We start from the raw sequence: 19109 nt of genomic DNA, 5'->3' as shown, positions 1-19109 counted from the left end.
AAAAATTGATATTTAATCAACTATTAAATTTTTCGTCATTAATTAAAAATAATTTTGTTAATTAATTTTATAATTTCAATGAAATAAACTTTATAAATAATAATAAAATTAATTAACTACATATATATTAATATAGATATTTTTTTTATTTTTTTTATATTATAAATTAAATTTTTAAAGTAGCATGTCCCGCGTCATATTTACTTCTTCCAGAAATGAACAAAATTTTTAATAATTAAAATTAAAAATAAAATTATTTTAATAATTTTTTATTCAAAACACGAAATAATCATAATTAATTATAACATCAAATGATCGAGGTTATACAAAGTAATACTATAGTAATCAACTATAGTAAGTAATAAAATATTCAAGCTTTTTTAAATAAAATTTTTATTTAGAGTAACTAATTAATTTTTTACTTTGTTAATATCTAATTTTGATTTGTGTTATAATATGATTGCATTAGCAACAGTTCGTTAACGATATATGTAGTACTAGACATATATTATTTATATTGTATTACATGGTCGCCAAGCAACCATTTAATACAACACAAACTTCAGTAAGGATAAGAAATGTCTATTATAATGATATATTTTATTTATAATTAACAATGGTAGATGACATAAAACCGGAAACAATTAAAAAAACTCAAGATTTACTCGGAAAGTATTTTAGAAAACCACCACTTACTGAAAAATTATTAAGAAAACCACCATTTCGGTTTCTTCATGATATTATATCAGCAGTAACGTATTTCTTACTTATGTTCTAAATAAAACATAATATAAAAAATTTTGTAACTAATAAATAAATGGTATCATAGATCATAAATGAAACTGGTTTTTTAAATGGTTTGTATTCAGAGGAAGAGCTAAATTCAGAAAATATAAAAAACAAAGAGGCGAAACTAGCTTATTTAACAAAATTGATCGATGTTGTCAGTAAGTTATAATTTTTTTTAAATATAATATAAAAATATGATATTATTAGTATTCAAATTCATTTCAAATAAATATATCATACAATAATTTCAGAGTTAATTACTGGAATTAATTTAACTGTAAGAGCCAGTAAGATAATTTCAGGTCAAGAACCAACTAAAACAAATGAATTATTGCAAGCAATTGGAAAAGCTTTAGATAAAAAGGTAATATTAATCAAATATTTATAAATATAAAAAAGAAATTAATAGAAAAATTAATGATATTTTAATGTTAAAACTTTAGTTCATAGAGTTCATAGAATATTTATAAAATTTTTAGGATTTTTTTTATTTATTAAGAGAATTTAAGATTACAAAAGTTACACTTTTAACGTCAGGAATCAAAAATCAAAAATAATATTTCACTATTAAGTCAAAAATATTTAAAAATGCTTATTTTATAGGTTACCATATTGGTTGGCATATTGCCTTTTCTCACTGTGTTAGCCAATAAAAAGTGACAATTTCCATTTTTTCTTGTAATGATATCATATACAAATATATTGAGATGTATGTATAACTAGGATATTAATTCGGATGTAAATTGATATTCAATATCGATACATACAATGAGCTTGAGCATTCTATGAATTCATGAAATGTGAAAATAAAATATAAATCAATTGGATAACCGAAATTACAATGACTGAAGTTATAATAATAACTATAAATATAATAAATATGGTTTTTAAATATGAGTAATGAGAAAAGCCAATTTGATAGCCAATTTTAAAATAAAGCATTTCTAAATATACATAGATTTGTATTCTTTCTAATAAAAATAAAATTAATAAAATGATAATTTTATTTGAAATTTATTTATTAAATTAATATATCAATTCGTAAAAACATTCAAAATTTTCTATTCTTGAAATTAAAACTATTTAATTTTATAAATTAAACAGATAAGTAGTGTGGAAGCTATTGAACAATATAAGAAAAATTTTGGAAAAAGTAAATCTAGTTCAAAAAATAAATCGTCTATAACAAGAAATGAAAAAAGATCATCATCAAAGGAAACATTACAAAAAAAAACTACATCAACAAAAGAAAAATCTACAGAACAAAAAAAAAAAGGTTTTAATGAAAATAATATAACAAAACATGAAGAAACATATAAAGCAGAAAATCAAGAATCTCAAAAAAATATTAAAAACAATATAGAAACAATACAAGTTGAGGTAAATTAATATATTTATATTTTGAATATAAAGATGAAAAATTATAATTAAATATATATTTTTTAGTTAATGCAAGAGAAAATTTCTCCATCTGGACATAAAAAAAGATCTTTATCTGCTAAATCTAAACAAAATATATCCTCTACATGCTTATCTGAAATAACTCCTTTACAATTAGACAAAAAAATAGATGAAAAGCAAAAAGAATCTGAAAATAAATCAAAGCAGACAATACATGCTGAAAATAATGAATTACAAAATCAAATAGTTAATATATCAAATTCTGAATTGAAATCTACATCAATTGTAAAAAATAATAAAATAGATGAAGATACAAATAAATTACAAAATACAGATAATGAAATTTCTATACAAAATATTAAAAAATCTGATCAATCACAAATTCAAAGGATTCAATCAGAAAATAAAGATGTTAGGTATTAGTTATCTAATACTTTATCTTATAAAAAATTAAATTAAAATATTTATAATATTTAATAATAAATACTTTTAGTATTTCACAATCAACTTCTAGACCAAGAACTTTTTTACGTCCATCTAGTTCAAGACCAATTAGTGCTAGACCTGCAGCACCCAAAATTCGAGGAAAAACAGAGTTAATTGTTAATGAAGAGATACTGTTAGAATCATTTTTACAAAGCTTTTTATAAAAAATATTTATATGAAGTATAAATTATTAATATTTTCTTTTAGGACACCTATGGGAAGTATTAATGTTATTGTAGAAAATTCTGATTTCAAAGAAGATGATGATGCTGAAGATATGGTAGTTATGGAAACTAAAGGAAATGGTAGCGATTCTTTAGAAAACAGTACAAATTTTAAAGTTAATGATCAATTAACACAAGAACATGGGCATCTTGTTGCTCAAATATTAGAAACACAAAAAGAATTAGTTAATAATGATAGTGTAGATGTAATGCCTAAAAAAACAAATATTGTAAGTATAATTTAATTATTGTTATATTATTTTAACATAAAATTTTTTTTTATGTTATTATGTCTTTAATATATGAAATATAAATTTGTTTTTAGGCATGGGATATAAGTTCAAAGCGTGACATAATAACAAAGGAAATTGATAAATTACGAAATACGATACAAACTTTAACTCGTGCAACAAATCCACTTGGAAAGTTATTAGATTATTTTCAGGTAATTTATTATTTATTATTAATTTATTATTTATTATAATATATTTGTAATATAAATTATTATTTACAGGAAGATGTAGAAATTATGCAAAAAGAATTATTAGAATGGAAAAATCAATATCAACAAGTAAATGAACAATTAAAAATTGAAAAAATGTAAGCATATAAATTTTATATATAAAATTTAATAAAAAAATATATCGTTTAAGATTATATATGTATATAATATTAATAATTCTTTTTAGGAAAACACAAGAATTAATAGAACCTATGAAAGAAACATTAAAAGAAATTGATCATAATATGAAAATACAATTGAATAAAATATGTCAAGCAAAATCACAAGTTATAAAAAACGATCAAAGAATACAAACATTATTAAATGGTCATATTTAATTTTCATTAGAATAATAATATTTTATCAATTTTAACATAATTTCTTTTTTTAAGTTTATATTATTTATACATTCTTTTATTAAGTTAATTATTGTACGTATATAAAAATATGTACAAAATGTAATATAATATGTAAATAATACATAAAAACTCTTATAATTTTCATGCGTTTATTTATTACTTATTAGAATAAAAACATTTGTACAAAATATATAACTTAATCTTATAATATCATTCATAAATATTTCTATTAATAAATTTTCAACTTATTTTTTAACTTCGTATTTATCTTCTAAAATTGAAATTTCATCTTGAGATATATTTTCAATTATCTTGCAATATTCGAAAAGCATTTTTAAACCTAAAGATTAACAAAAATCCATTGAAAAAAAATATTACCAATGTTTTATACCATTTTAGATTTTAAGCAATAATACATACTTTTCTTATCACTGTCACTAATAAACATGATAAATGTTCTAAATCGTTTAACTTGACTAAGATCTTTTAGATAATGGAATATTAAATCTTTCCTTTTTATAAATTCTATTTTTAAAATTTCTATTATTTGACAAAAAATATCAGATTCCATTGAATCTTGAAATATTTTAGGTAAACTTTCTTTTGGTAATTGCTGAAATTTGATTTAATAATTTTATTAAATAATTCACTAATTTATAAATTATAATTACAATATTTTATTTACTAAAAAATTATAATCTTTAAATATATTTTTCTACCTTTAAATATTTATATCTAAATTCTGGTGATTTATTTGTTTTCCAATTCATTATAAATTGTACGGCTGTTTTAGGAATTGGAGGTACAGTATTAATATCTTCTAAAGATTTAAAAGTTTTAACACAACTATTATTTTTCATAAGATTATTATCTTTATCAAATTCTTTTTTCTGTTGATCATTTTCAATGCATATTGTTTTGTCATTAATATAATTATAATTAATAACAAATTCTATTTCTTGAATAGGTATTTTTATCAATGATTTCTGTATAAATTTAATATAATATTATAAATATAATAAATATTATATTTATAATTAAATATAATATATAATATAATAAATATTAATAACTATTAGTATAGTATTATTATATTTAGTATAATAAATATTTAATATATCTATATATATTTTTTAATTAATAATTTTACCTTTGAGTGTAAATGTGGGGGTTTTTCAATTGGTTCTATAACAATAACATTATCTTTTTCTGGTAACCAATCTGGAATACGTGGATCCCTTTTATTTTTTATATCTATATCATGCACATTATCATCTTTCTTATCTTTTATTTTATTTTTATTGTTTATAATATCTTTAATATTTTTATCATCTTCCATATAATTAATTTCAGTATTTTTAATATTTGCTGTTTGTACATTTAATGTAGTTTTATTCCACATTTTTTCAACAATTTTTTTTTCAAATGTTGTACTTTTAGATAATTCTTTTGTATCTTCTTCTACTTCAATGCTTGTCTGTATGAAATATTTTTTAATTTAATTTTTTAATTTTAATTTTTTAATTTTTTTATCTTAAATAAATAAATTTAATTAAATGATTTTTATTTATTAATTACCTTTAAATATTTAATTTTGTTTTCAATTTGATTAAATAATAATTTAGCTTCCTTATTAAAAGGTTCTAATTTTAAAATTTTTTCTAAATCTAATTTAGCTTCCTTGTAATGCTTTAAATTCATTCTAGCTATTGCCCTTCTATGATAAGCTTTTATATAAGTTTCATCCAATTGTATTGCAGTACAGCAATCAGATTCAGCAGAATAGAAACTGCAGAAAAATATAATATCTTTATAAAAATATAATATCTAACTATATCATTTTATTGTTTTTAATTTAATATGCAAAATATAATTAGAATATAAATATATATGTACTTGTCTAATTTTAATTGACAAAGTCCCCGGTTTGCATAAAATATTGCATCATATGGAAATATTTTTATAGCATTACTATAACAACCAATTGCTTTAGACCATTTTTTTTGTTGCACAAAAATATTGCCTTCATTTTTATATTTCATTGCTTCTTGATGTGCTTTTTCTAATTGTTCTTTAGATATTGATTCATCTTCGGATTCATCTGAATATTCTTCCTCGTCTATTTCCTTGCATGCTTTATCCTTTAAAATAATATAAATAATATTAAAAATATAAAATTTTATTTTTTTTGTATACAAAATTTTATATTTTTCGCACATTGATAAAATTTGATAAATTCCAAGAATCACAATTTTAATTTTATTTTTAATTAAAAATTCATAATAAAAAATCATTAATATTTAAATATCATTTATAATGTTTTTAAATATTTATATTTAAAAAATTGAAATTCAGAACTTAATTTTTATTAAAACTTAGAAAAAAACTTAGAAAAACATATTTAATTCTCAAAAATTATCAAAGAAAGTTATAATAATTGTTTTAAAATAAAATTTAATAATAACATTCAAAATTAATTTAATTCTTACAATATAATAATAAAACTTACTACATCAAATTTATCCCAAGCAGAATAGTCATAAGATTTTATTTTTTTCGATTTAGTATCAATTTCATTTATTTTTTTTGAAATTTTTTTTATTTTATTTTTATGTTTGGTTCTAATTGGTGGTAAAGTGACCTACAAAAAATATTCTTATATATATATTATAAATATTCTTATTCTTACTTCAACAAAAAAATTTTTACTTGACAATTTCGTTCTTTTCTCAATTCATCATCTTTACGTTTCATTTGTTCTTCCCAATTCTTCATATCAAGAAATTCTTTTTGTAAATCTTCTGCATTATTCTTCACTTGTTTTTGCATTAAAATTGATTTATCCATTTTTTATTATATTATAATTATTACGATGAAGTTAAAATATCAGTTATAAATTTAGGTTAATTTTTGCACTTCCTAAAAAATGAATAATGATTTCATCATTTATATATTAGTTTACTGAAATATTTGATTTAAAATAAAATTTTTACTTTATTCGCACTATATATTTTTATATATCATAAACATATATTAATATCGTAAAAATTTCACATAATTCATTATATTAAATTTATTATATCATATTTTTAATCAAAAAATTTTCTTAATTTTCTTATTTTCTTATTATTGTATACAAAAATATTTTTTTTTGTAAATTAATGTTAGAACTTTAATTGTTAATAAATAATTTTAATAATGTTAAAATTATCATATATAACACTTCCAACAAATTTCGAAATCTGTTTTTAAATATTATGCCATAAATAACATTAGAGTAGATTTAATATTTAATGTATTTTCTTGTTCAATATATTAAGAATTGTGCTTAAGAGCCCTCATTATCTAAAAAAATGAACTAACTTATTCATTGTTTACATTGTATCATTTATAACACAAAGAAACAGTATAGACGTGACATCTTATGAAATATTGTATCGCATGTTGTAATATATCGAATTAATATTTCTTATATCATTTAATATGTTATAATCTGTACTACTATCAAAGGATAGATCTAATATATATACGAACGAGATAAGAATTAGTATAAAAAAATAAGAATAGGTGACTCAAAAATGTGAAAACATCTATTAATTATAAATTCTTAAGATAATTTCAAGCATCATTTTCCTTTACAAAATTTTTCGTTATGACTTTGTTAACAAAAAATATTGGCCAATCACAGAGCACATAACATAATCGAATTGTGATAATAACATTGGTTACATACTATTGAGCACGAACAAGCTAAATAATATATGTTGGAAAAAATAAGTATGTTAAATGTAACAAATATTTTTTTATAGATAAAAAATTATATTGAATTATATCACTAAATAAACTATAATATTCAATATCTTGTATATATCACAGATTATTTAGTATAAAAGATCTTAGTATAAAAGATATTAGTATAAAAGATTAATTATCTTATGAACTTTTAACTCAAATTTATCTATCTTAAGTTGGTATATATACCAAAAATTTTGAAAAGTTCTTTTACAAGATTAATTATATTTGTTATAATTATTAGTTTAATACTCATCTTTTTTTTTAATTTAATTAAATGGCAATCTGGCAAGAAAAAAATCACTTGATTTGTAATAATATATATTATTTGATATATTTATATATATTATATGATTTATATTATTTGATAATAACACTTAGAAAATCATTTATTAAAAATAATAATAATAAAGTAAAATAAAATTCGAATAATATATTATAAAACAAATTTTATAATAATAACATTTAATTAATAACATTAATTAACATATTATTTATATATAACAAATATTATTTATTATTATATGTATAATATATTAAATACAATAATTTAACAAATATGATATAAAAAAATATTAGCAATGCAAAAATAAATTTTTTTTCAATGCTGACTTTCAATCAATTAATTTTAACTATACAAACATATTATTATTAATAATATCTAAAAAATAATATAAAATAATATAATAATATATAATATAAAATAATATAATAATATAAAATACCTAATAATATATAGTATAATATAAAACCTAGTAATATATAAAAAATAGAGAATGCTTTTTTTTTCATTTTAGATTCAGTATCATTATACAAATGTGAATGTACACACACACGCACGAGTACATACATATGTATGTATTATGTATTCTGTGATATTGATTATTAAGATTTTTAAGATTTATTAAGATTATTAGAAAATATAATTCTACATCTTAAGATCACGTTACATTTCAGCCAGATTAAAATTTTAAAAATTATGATTGTAAATATTCTCTAAATAATTTACAAAAATGATATAAAAATATTAAATTGAATTAAATTGATATAAAAATAATTCCTTAAAACAGTATCACCTTATATTCTTTGTTCTTTTAACAGGAAATAACGTTAAGAGTCTGGCAATAATGGAAAAAGATTTCTGTATAAATTTTCACCAAATGATTATTTTCATAATTTTAAATAAAATTAAATTTCATAAATACTTGGTATTCAAACAAATGATTAAGAACTAATTGGCTGTACTTCTACAAAAAATTTTTGTTTCTGATTGATTGAAATTTGAAAAGTTTGGAAGAGAAGAAAAATAATAAGTAAGTCATGGATAATTGGCAATACTGATAATTAATTTATTTTTTACTACTATTATTTTTTTTATTTTTGATTTCAGTAATCAAAAAAAAAATTTTTTGATTACTTTTTGTTTGCTTAAAAGCAGATAAAATTATAAGATTTGTTATGTTAAAGACTTAAGATTCTAATTTCTATATATTATTATATAGAAATAGAAAATTTTTAGTTGTGATATGTATTTTTTCTGATATTAAGCAATCATTATACGGTTACGTTATAATAAGTCATTGTATCGCTGCAATGTGTTAAATAAATCGTTATTACATCATTAGCTACTTGATATTTGACGACTACGATTGCTGTTTCGAATAGTATTATCTGTATACTTTAAGTTTTAGTTACTTTAAGTTAAGGTTTTTGATTAAAATTTTTATTAATATTTCAAAAATTAATGAAAATCCAAATAGAATAGATATATAATAGAATTTTATATTTATTTTCTCTCCTTTTTTTTCTTAAATTTGTTAATGAAAATTTATGCTTCGGAAGAATATTCTTATTTTCTATTAGATAAAAATAGTTTTAATAAATTTATATTTAGACAAAATTTTAAATAAAATAAATTTAAAAAATAAACAATGTTTTTATTATTTTATAAAAAAAGCGTAAATTTTTGTTTAATTAGTTAATAAAATAGATATAGAAAAATCATATGGTGTAAAAATTTTCTAATTTATATAACATAATATATATAAAAATGTAAAAAATATATATAATTACATTTTTTTTATATTATTTTTGTAATTATTTTTATCTGTTTTCTTTATCTTTCTATCAACTTGTATAGTTCAACAGTTAAATTAAATATAATTTCTATACTCATCATTCTAAAAATATATTTAAGAACTCTTTTTTTTCTATAAATTTAATATTTCAGATTATGAAATAAGAAGTTCAATTAAATATTTAATCTATCATATATTATATCTTGTCTATGGTATAAATGTAAAACAATTATGCAAAATATTTTTGTAATTTACATTCTTTAATTGCAAACATCATATAAATGGCCTAAAGTTTTAAAGTATTTTATTACGCGTCATTTGCTTTGTTTTCAACAGAATGCAAAATTTTGATGTTTAATTTTAGAAATTTTAAGTGATATAGCAAATGAAATATACAATACATCTTAAAATAATAAAAATCTGAGAAACAATCAATTTTTTGTAAAATTATTTGGCAGAATAACAATAAAAATAAAAAATGAAATCAAGATTAATAAAATTCCTTGAATTGTTATTAATTAATATTAATTTTTATATATAATATTTAACATATATTAAAAAAATTAATTAATAATGATTGAAAAAAGTTATCGCAGATAGAGTTAATAGTTAAACATTTATATTGATGCAATTATTTTCTTTTAAAAATTATTTCCTTTGCTTAAAAAAAATAATTATTCGATAAAGACAATAATTTTATAACATATTACACTTTATTCTTTTTGTACAGTAAAATGCGACATTTTTAAATTTTGTCTTCTAAGTCTTAGTACAACTATAATTAGTCTTAACACAAATATAATTAATAGATATATCAAATCATATATAAAATTTATTTAATACACGAATTATTTAACGTATGAATTAAAACAAAGAATTTGAATAATTTTGATAGAAATTGTATTCTTTTATTCAATGTCAATAAAAAATGTCTAATGTCTATTCATATAAATTGAGGATTTTAAGAATTTAAGATTTTTAGAGAGTGAACTATTCATTATGATAAGGCTTTCTCAATAATTAAAAACAACATTCGACAACGTTCGTTAAAAATAAAAAAGAAATAGAAAAAGAATAGAAAATCAATTATTTAATGCTTATCTGAAATATAAGATAATATTTTAAATATTTTTGATAGTACAAATTTGAATTTGAATGTTAGAGAAGCAAAAATTAATATTCAAAATCTTATTTTATTAAAAATTCTTATTTTATTAAAAAAAAAATAAAAAAATGTATTTTTTATTTAATTATTTATATTTATTTTTATATTATTATATTATATATTATATTATATATTATTATATTATTATATTATTTATATTATTTAAAAACATAATAAATATTTATAGTATAATATAAAAATTTTATGAAAATATTATTTCTAAACGATATTGTGGAGCAATGTTATTATTTATGGATTATTTATAGCAATGTTATTATGGAATTTTTTTTATCTCTCTTATTCTTCATTTCTCTCTTTTTTTTCTCTCTTACATACATAAAATTAGTTCGTTTTAGAACTATCATGATATATAAAATGTGAACAACTTTTTTTCATTGATATATCAAGTATTTTATTTCATCACGTTAGTATTATTTATAAGCAGTTAAAATGTGTGAGTGTCAAATTTTTAAGTATGAGTTAAATTTGAGCCATGAAAGCCTATAAAATAATTACGTTTTTATTAATTTTATTCAATAAAATTCAATTTTAATTCCAACTGCTATTAATTGTAATCGTTTGAGCCAATATCGTTGCATATGACAAAAATAGTAAGGGAATAATCTTTAAATTTTTGTAATATAAAAAAGCATTAGATTTATCATATCTATTAATCTGTATATTTATGGAATAAAATCTTATACTTTTGTACATCGTATATGGTTTAAACAACATAACTTTTAAATAAAATTTTTGACAGCAATTTAATTAATTACAAAATATATATACGTATTAGATATGTCTTATACATGTATAAGAATAAAATAATTTATATAGAAACAACAAATTTTCAACAAATTTATATAAATTAAATTTTTTATATGATGATTTTAAAAAAATTATTATAAATATACATTAATTTAGTATTAATTTAGTATTTAGTATAATAAAAATTAATAATAAAGATTTTAATTACAATTAAATGCTATATAATATTATTATAAATATTTATATTTAAATATAAATTAGGAACATCTATATTTATACAAATTCTTTATCTTAACATTAATCACAATTATTAACTGTAAATTATTAACTAATAATCTATTTCAAACAAAACAAAATTTTAATGAAAATACAATCTATTAATGATATTTCTAATATATATCATGAAACATTTTTGAATAATTGAATTAAAAGTAAATATATTTTTTTTAAAAATAAAAAATAAATAATAATAGAACTAACAAAATAATATTAAATTAATAAATCGAATAATAATTACTTAATAGAGCTTGACATTCGACCTCTTTTAGATTTGGGTATCTGCCATCGGATCAGAATTGACTAGCTTCAATGTTAATATTATGACGATTTTCTTAGCGAATCAGTTTAGCGCTAACTAGCCTTGGATGCATATAACTGACCAAACGTTTTTTATATTGAAGCTTTTTTCGATAAAAAGTTTCTTTCAAATCACTAGTGTGATAATAAATTACATTCTAAAATATAATTATAAAACTTTTGTGTTGTTGTATAACCATAAACAAATTTTATTAAAAATTTTTTTTAATTCAATCAATATAATATATATGTGATAAATAAATTAGATATTCATCGAATATATATTTAATAAAGTATTAAAAAGTGCATTTATTTTTCACATGCCACGTGTATAAAATTCAAATTTTAAATAATTGAATAGTTGGAAACAAATCTATGAAAATATTTTATGCAACTCTTAAAATAGATTAATTTAAAATATTTTCTACAAGAAATAGAAAACATTTAAATTAATAAATGATTATTTTTAGTTAAATTATTTTATACAAATATTTTCAATAAAAAAATTAAAAAACGTTAGAATTGATTTGTATGAACATGAAAAACTTTATTATCAATGTTACTACATTAAGTACTGAATTAAGTTTTGATTAAAATAATTAATTTCTTTCTTATACAAGAATTTAATTCATAACAATTAATTTGTCTGTTGATAAAGATTTTAATTACAATTAAATGCTATTAAATATTATTATAAATATTTATATTAGATTATAAATTGTATTATATAATTATATAATACATAAATATATAATTTTTGCAAAGTATTTTATATATGAAATATATAATAATATATTATAATAATAATGAGAAAATATATATTTTTAATATATATTTTTGAAATAAATCAATATATAATATTTATATTTTTAAATTATTTAAATATTATTAATTTGAATATATAATCCAAAGAGCAAAAATTATATTTTCGTGTAAATAATTTTAAGAAATATTTACTATAACATATAATTCTATACAAAAATATATCTTTTTAAAATATAATTTTTTAAGTTATAGAAAATTTAAAAAAATTACTAAAAAATAAATTCATATCATATTTTTTCAACAACATATTAAAGAAATAAAATTAATTACAAACTTTAAAAGTACTTATGAATTCTAATAAAATTCCATAACTATTTATCAATATATCTACAAAAATTGTTATAAATTTGACTCTCTTTTCACTCACTTCATCTGTCATATATATTCTTTTTATAATACATATATATTTTTGAATTCTGAATGTTGATATATTAATTATATATTTCTATTAAGTTATCTAAATAGATAATAAATAATTAATAGAAAATAAATCGCTTTGAATTAGTTTTAATTAATAACTTAATTTATTTAAAAATTATATTAAAACAAAAGCATTTTGTAGTTTGGCCAATGTCGTATGCTTCTTTTGAACAACATATTTTTAGATCGAGGAAAATCGAGCGGCCATCAGATGATCTGTTAGACACGTGTCATTAAAAACAACACAGAACAAGTGATTACAACATTAATGATTCCACAGAAAAAATTCAATTAAAAAATTCATAAATCAGATATTTTTTTATTAAATAATGATAATAAGAATATAATTTTTCGTTAAAAATATTATTCGTTTAAAATATTTTTTATTAAATTAAATATTTACTGTTAATAGATATGTAATTGTATAAAAATAAATTTTTATGTAACATTTCTGTTAGTTATAATATGAATCTAACAATTAGAAAGTAAAATTTCTCATATATTAATATATTTATTATTTATCCTCATTTTTCAAAGATTTTTAATGTAGAGAAGAATTTTATTTTATTAGCACATAAAAAATTTAAAAAGTAACTCAAAGTATATAAACTATTAGAAAAGTTTTATTGTAAAAGAAAATATTTAAGTTTGTTTTTAAACTTTATAATCAAGATTTAACAAATAGGATATAATCAATATTTAATAAATAGTTCAAATTATGAACTATTGAAAATTTAAGAATCACTTAATAAATAATATTAATGTTGAATTAGATTTATTTAATATTTTAAATTTTTTGTCATAAGAAATTACAATATTAAAAAAATCAGAAAAATATATATTGCTAAAATATGTATAGTCTTTTTTATTAATTAATTATACATTAATTATAAATTATTACATTAATCATTTATAAAATCTTCACTAAAGATTCTTTATGATAGTAATTTATTATTCTTTTTAATTGAAAAATCTTCTAAAATGTATTATATGATAATAATTTATTAATCCAAGAAAAATTTTTAATAGCAATCTATCAATAAATAATATTAAGATGCAATTGTGGTATAAATATTATGTTTACTCAAAACGACAATTATTCTGATGTTCGAAGTTATATTTAACAACACTGTTACATATCTACTGGCACAAATCCCAAACTATTCGATATTCTTTATCGAATTCTATATTCGATATCTATTCAACAATTCTTGTATATTAACAATATTAACAATATTATATAGTAATATAATTTTTTTTCTTCTTCAATATTTTTATTCATACTTATCTAATTTGTATTTTCAAGTATAGAGCCTCTTTTTCTACTTGATTAGGATTAATAATCAAATATTTATAATTTTTATTTTTAAATTGAAATATTTTAGTAAATTAAAATAATTAATTTTCAATAATAATATGATATTTGATTTTTTAAATTTTTATTTAAAATTATAAAATATTATGTTAAATAAAATTATTTATATTATATTAAACATTTCATCTACTTACAGAAATCTACAATGGATTTTGAATTAATAATTCTTTTATGGAAAAAAAGTTGTAAACAAAATAATTGAAATTATTATTTCATTAGAAAGATGTTTTATTTCATCATATATTTATTTCACAATATTTAAGGTATTTATTAATTTAAAATGTTACGAAAATGATATAAAATTTATGCAAAAATTCCATGCAAAAAATCCAATATTTGAAGAAAGTATTCATATTATTACATAATTATATATAAGTATTATAGAAATAATTTTTATCAGGTTTATAAAGATGAAGTTTACAGTAATAATGAAAAGAAAGAAATTACTATTGTTACGACAAAATTCTTCCATTACGAACCTGATAAATATTGAATAAAAGAAGAATGACTGTTTCATATCAGTATCAAGTTGCAAACTCTACCAGAGGTGGATTCACCAGACTCCTTTTTATGTGGAGAGGTTCACTCTACAAACTTATCTATAGAGAATTACTTTTATTTCTAATTTTATTTGCTGGACTTTCTGCTGTTTACCGTCATATATTAAATTCTACACAAAAAAGGTTCGCAATTCAATTTTTACTAAACAGTAGAATAATAAGTTAAACTATAATTAATGTTTCTATGATTAAGCTTTGTATTATATATTTATATTAATGCAAAAAAATTAATAATAAAATAATAAAATAGAAATAATATTTATCTCATTATAAATTATTTATAAAATAAAAAAGAAAACGTTTAAAAAATTAAGTATTAATTATTAATTATTTTATATTTAGAGAATTCGAACAGATCGTTATTTACTGTGACAATTTTATTAATTTAATTCCATTAAGTTTTGTTCTTGGATTCTATGTATCTTATGTTGCTCAAAGATGGTGGCAACAATATCAAGCAATACCCTGGCCTGATAAGTAAGTTATAAAAATAAATATTTAATAAAATACAAAACTTAATATTAACGATTATTATATTGATAGACTTATGCATTTAATTGCGTTATATATTACTGGAAATGATGAATACGGTCGTACTCTTCGAAGAGCTCTGATGCGTTATTTGAATCTTTCCTTGATACTTGTGTTACGTTCGATCAGTTCAGCAGTAAAAAAACGATTTCCAACACTTGATCACGTCGTTGATTCTGGTAAAGTTTTCTTTCAGCTGAATATAATTTTAACTCATATATATTCCCAAAATATATATATATATATATATATATATATATATATAAATTTATTTATTTTGAAGAAAGACTAACTAAAACTTATGATATGAAAATAATAAAAAATTTTTACAAGAATAAGAATAAAATAAATTTAAATTAAAAACTTATTTTGATAAAGATAATTTTTTTTAATAAAATATATATAAAATTGTATATAATAAATTTGTTTATATCCATAAAAATATAAAAATTTTTAAATAAAATTAATTTTTGATATTGACATTTAATTATTAATATTACATTGATTGACTAAATACTTCATTAAATAGATCACTTTGTAGGTTTTATGACATCACTTGAATTAGATTTGTTTTTGGCGGTTCCAAGTTTAGAATTCAACACTTATTGGATCCCTTGTACATGGTTTATTAATCTTCTGAAAGAGGCGCGCCAAAATCATAGGATTCCTGATCCTCAGGGATTGAAATTAATTATGGAGGTATATCATATTTTATGACATAAAAAGAATGTGTAATTATAAAACTTTACATATTAATCCATGATTACATATAATCCATTAATAAATTACATTAATAAGTAAAATTAAATAATAATTATAATAGGAATTTAATGAATTTCGTACAAAATGTGGCCTCTTATGGAGTTTCGATTGGATATCAATTCCATTAGTTTATACTCAAGTGGTAACATTAGCAACATATAGTTTTTTTGGAGTAGCTTTAATTGCTCGCCAATACATCGAGGGCAAAGAAAAACAATTTCAACTACAAATTGACATTTATATACCTATTTTTACAATTCTACAATTTTTCTTTTTTATGGGTTTATTAAAGGTATTTTTAATTTTTACTATCATAAAAATATAATAATAATTATTAAAATAATAATAAAATATAATATAATACTTTAATAGGTAGCAGAACAATTAATTAATCCTTTTGGTGATGATGATGAAGATTTTGAATTAAATTGGATAATTGATCGTCATGCCAAAGTATAATTGAACTTTTTTATCTATATTTTTTTTAATATATTTAAATTATATAATTTTATTTTTTCATTTTTTATATTTAATATTAATTAACGTATTTTAGGTATCATATCTGGGAGTAGATACTCTTATGAATAGATGTCCACCATTAGTTAAAGATATTTATTTTGATGCTGAAAATCTAATCTTACCATATACTGAAGCAGCAGCAGCTTATAAAAAGAAAACTTATCGTGGTAGTGTAGCAAATATGACGTTAGTATTGTAAATTATATTATATTATATATGAAAATTGTAAATGAATGTATTTAAAATATTAACAAGTAAGAAAATAATTTTAAAATTAATATTCATTAATATCTAGAGTTCCTGAGGAAAAACAAACCATGTTTCTACCAGATGTTATAGAAGAAGAAGAAGAAGATATAAAATCCTCACATCACACATCAACTATAAGTTTAGCTAATGATAGTCCATTATGTGAAAAACGGTAAAATTATTATGCCAATTTTTACATAACTATTTTACTTATTTTTTTTACTTTATTTTTTTAAAGTATTATTTTAAAAAATAAAAATTATTGTTTAGAATAACATATATGCAAAAAAAAAATACAAATAATAAAAGATTAAATAAAAAATTATATTAAATAATATATTAAAAGTGTATTAAATTGCAAGATAGAGAGAAAAAAAGAACTTATAAAAAAAAGAATTGTTTTTGAAATTAAATTTTCTTAAATTAGACTCGTTTGTTTCAGCCAGATTAGCCAACACTCTGAAACACCTACGACAATTGATCAAACTTATTCTGAAACAATTTTACAATTTGATATTCAAGAACCGGTCCAAGTTAATCAAACAGAACAACGGAAAAAAATTATAACAGAAACCATGAAGAAATTTTCATCCCTAGGAAAGCATTCGATATCACGAATCGATACAAACCGAAAACCACTTTTTATGTTAACAAAAAGTCCGAAAGTTGTTATACAACCTTGGTCAAGTACATCCAATTTATCAAAATTTACGAAAGAAATTATAGATACACCTATCGTATACACAACCAAAATAAATCCATGGAAAGAAACATCAAATATTGTGCAATCATTTTCATTTGAAGCTTCAGAATGTTCTCAAGAAGAAAAACGATTTAATTTCGAAAATGTATATTCGTCTGATAATATTAATACAAATCCCAATGATAGCTCTCATTCAGATACATGTCAAATACAATGCCATCATACAATGTATCATTTAACACTGCCAGAAACACCTTTATCAACTTCGATAAGAGCAACAGTGCCAAAAAATAAGAATCCCAAATTTCTTGTAAAAAGACATAGATCAATGAGATTAGGTAAAAAAAAAGGTATTCAATGGAAAAAAATTGTGAAAATGAATAAAAAAATTACAACAGATAACATATCAATGATTGAAAAATCATTGCCATGTTCAAGAAGCTCACCAAATTTGAAGTTAGAAGAAATTCCACAAAATCTAAAAAATAATATATCTGATGATGATACAAGCTCTTCATGTAAAGAAGAATAAATTTTAAAATTGCAATTATATATATATGTAATATTTGTTAAAGAATGTATAATATTATGTAAAAGTATTTATTATTATAAAATATTATAAAAGTAATACTACGTTTCATCACTATTTCAATGTTATTATTGTTCTTGGAAAAAATTAATTCTTTATATAATTAAATTTATATAATATTATATAAATATATTATATTATATTATATATTATATAATAATTAAAAATATATAATTAAATTTTTTAATTATTATCGATAAAAATTAAATTTTATCTTATAATTTAAATTATAATATATTTTAAAATTTTTTACAAGATATATATAATAAATAAAAATATATATAAATTAAATATCCTTCAAAAATACAGTTAAAAATTAATTAATTAATTATATTTGTAATTAAAAATAATATTTTTTGAGATTCTTTTAAAAAAATTTTTATATGTACTTTTATCTTATTTTATATATGTATTTACTCACCTATTCCAATACTTA

General features: G+C 18.7%; 3 protein-coding genes across 18 annotated transcripts; 2 read left to right on the top strand and 1 right to left on the bottom strand.

Moving 5' to 3' along the window:
- Nucleotides 1-344: 344 nt before the first annotated feature.
- Nucleotides 345-3903, top strand: LOC108001279 (TRAF3-interacting protein 1). The gene is made up of 10 exons (XM_017062218.3): nucleotides 345-751; nucleotides 830-947; nucleotides 1041-1153; nucleotides 1894-2169; nucleotides 2236-2606; nucleotides 2684-2809; nucleotides 2884-3130; nucleotides 3226-3345; nucleotides 3415-3500; nucleotides 3590-3903. The coding sequence occupies exons 1-10, from the start codon at nucleotides 617-619 to the stop codon at nucleotides 3738-3740; spliced, it is 1743 nt and encodes a 580-aa protein (XP_016917707.2). The 5' UTR covers nucleotides 345-616; the 3' UTR covers nucleotides 3741-3903.
- Nucleotides 3897-7030, bottom strand: LOC108001307 (RNA polymerase II-associated protein 3). Of its 2 annotated transcripts, XM_017062256.3 has the most exons (9): nucleotides 6755-7030; nucleotides 6471-6680; nucleotides 6271-6402; nucleotides 5658-5902; nucleotides 5340-5550; nucleotides 4912-5238; nucleotides 4481-4747; nucleotides 4182-4374; nucleotides 3897-4101 (listed from the first exon to the last, which is right to left on the bottom strand). In XM_017062256.3, the coding sequence occupies exons 2-9, from the start codon at nucleotides 6606-6608 to the stop codon at nucleotides 4007-4009; spliced, it is 1608 nt and encodes a 535-aa protein (XP_016917745.1). In that variant the 5' UTR covers nucleotides 6609-6680; nucleotides 6755-7030; the 3' UTR covers nucleotides 3897-4006. The 2 variants fall into 2 exon arrangements, with proteins under 2 accessions (XP_016917745.1, XP_028524245.1); XM_028668444.2 differs by lacking the exon at nucleotides 4481-4747.
- Nucleotides 7031-8763: 1733 nt separating this feature from the next.
- LOC108001294 (bestrophin-4-like) lies at nucleotides 8764-18712 on the top strand. Of its 15 annotated transcripts, none has more exons than XM_062075725.1 (12): nucleotides 12186-12433; nucleotides 14415-14628; nucleotides 14897-15023; nucleotides 15161-15443; nucleotides 15663-15797; nucleotides 15864-16030; nucleotides 16381-16550; nucleotides 16675-16905; nucleotides 16986-17066; nucleotides 17167-17318; nucleotides 17428-17553; nucleotides 17824-18712. In XM_062075725.1, the coding sequence occupies exons 4-12, from the start codon at nucleotides 15265-15267 to the stop codon at nucleotides 18614-18616; spliced, it is 2034 nt and encodes a 677-aa protein (XP_061931709.1). In that variant the 5' UTR covers nucleotides 12186-12433; nucleotides 14415-14628; nucleotides 14897-15023; nucleotides 15161-15264; the 3' UTR covers nucleotides 18617-18712. The 15 variants fall into 15 exon arrangements, with proteins under 15 accessions (XP_061931713.1, XP_061931704.1, XP_061931709.1 ...); XM_062075732.1 differs by lacking the exon at nucleotides 14415-14628 and adding an exon at nucleotides 13571-13638 and having other exon boundaries at nucleotides 16444-16550; XM_062075721.1 differs by lacking the exon at nucleotides 14415-14628 and adding an exon at nucleotides 13571-13638.
- Nucleotides 18713-19109: the final 397 nt, after the last annotated feature.

Source organism: Apis cerana, linkage group LG5 (assembly GCF_029169275.1).
Source record: "Apis cerana isolate GH-2021 linkage group LG5, AcerK_1.0, whole genome shotgun sequence".
Classification (NCBI taxonomy): Eukaryota; Metazoa; Arthropoda; class Insecta; order Hymenoptera; family Apidae; genus Apis; species Apis cerana.
This window is presented reverse-complemented; position numbering and strand designations above follow the sequence as displayed.

Excerpts from the sequence above, each read along its gene's own strand:
- LOC108001294 (XM_062075720.1), top strand. The coding sequence starts at position 15,265 with ATGACTGTTTCATATCAGTATCAAGTTGCAAACTCTACCAGAGGTGGA. Across the intron at positions 15,444-15,662 it reads TTAAATTCTACACAAAAAAG|AGAATTCGAACAGATCGTTA; the intron begins GTTCGCAATTCA and ends TTTTATATTTAG. Across the intron at positions 17,319-17,427 it reads GGTAGTGTAGCAAATATGAC|AGTTCCTGAGGAAAAACAAA; the intron begins GTTAGTATTGTA and ends ATTAATATCTAG.
- LOC108001307 (XM_017062256.3), bottom strand. The coding sequence starts at position 6,608 with ATGGATAAATCAATTTTAATGCAAAAACAAGTGAAGAATAATGCAGAA. Across the intron at positions 5,903-6,270 it reads CTTGGGATAAATTTGATGTA|GATAAAGCATGCAAGGAAAT; the intron begins GTAAGTTTTATT and ends ATTATTTTAAAG. Across the intron at positions 5,551-5,657 it reads TGTCAATTAAAATTAGACAA|TTTCTATTCTGCTGAATCTG; the intron begins GTACATATATAT and ends ATTTTTCTGCAG.
- LOC108001279 (XM_017062218.3), top strand. The coding sequence starts at position 617 with ATGGTAGATGACATAAAACCGGAAACAATTAAAAAAACTCAAGATTTA. Across the intron at positions 948-1,040 it reads AAAATTGATCGATGTTGTCA|AGTTAATTACTGGAATTAAT; the intron begins GTAAGTTATAAT and ends CAATAATTTCAG. Across the intron at positions 3,346-3,414 it reads AGTTATTAGATTATTTTCAG|GAAGATGTAGAAATTATGCA; the intron begins GTAATTTATTAT and ends TATTATTTACAG.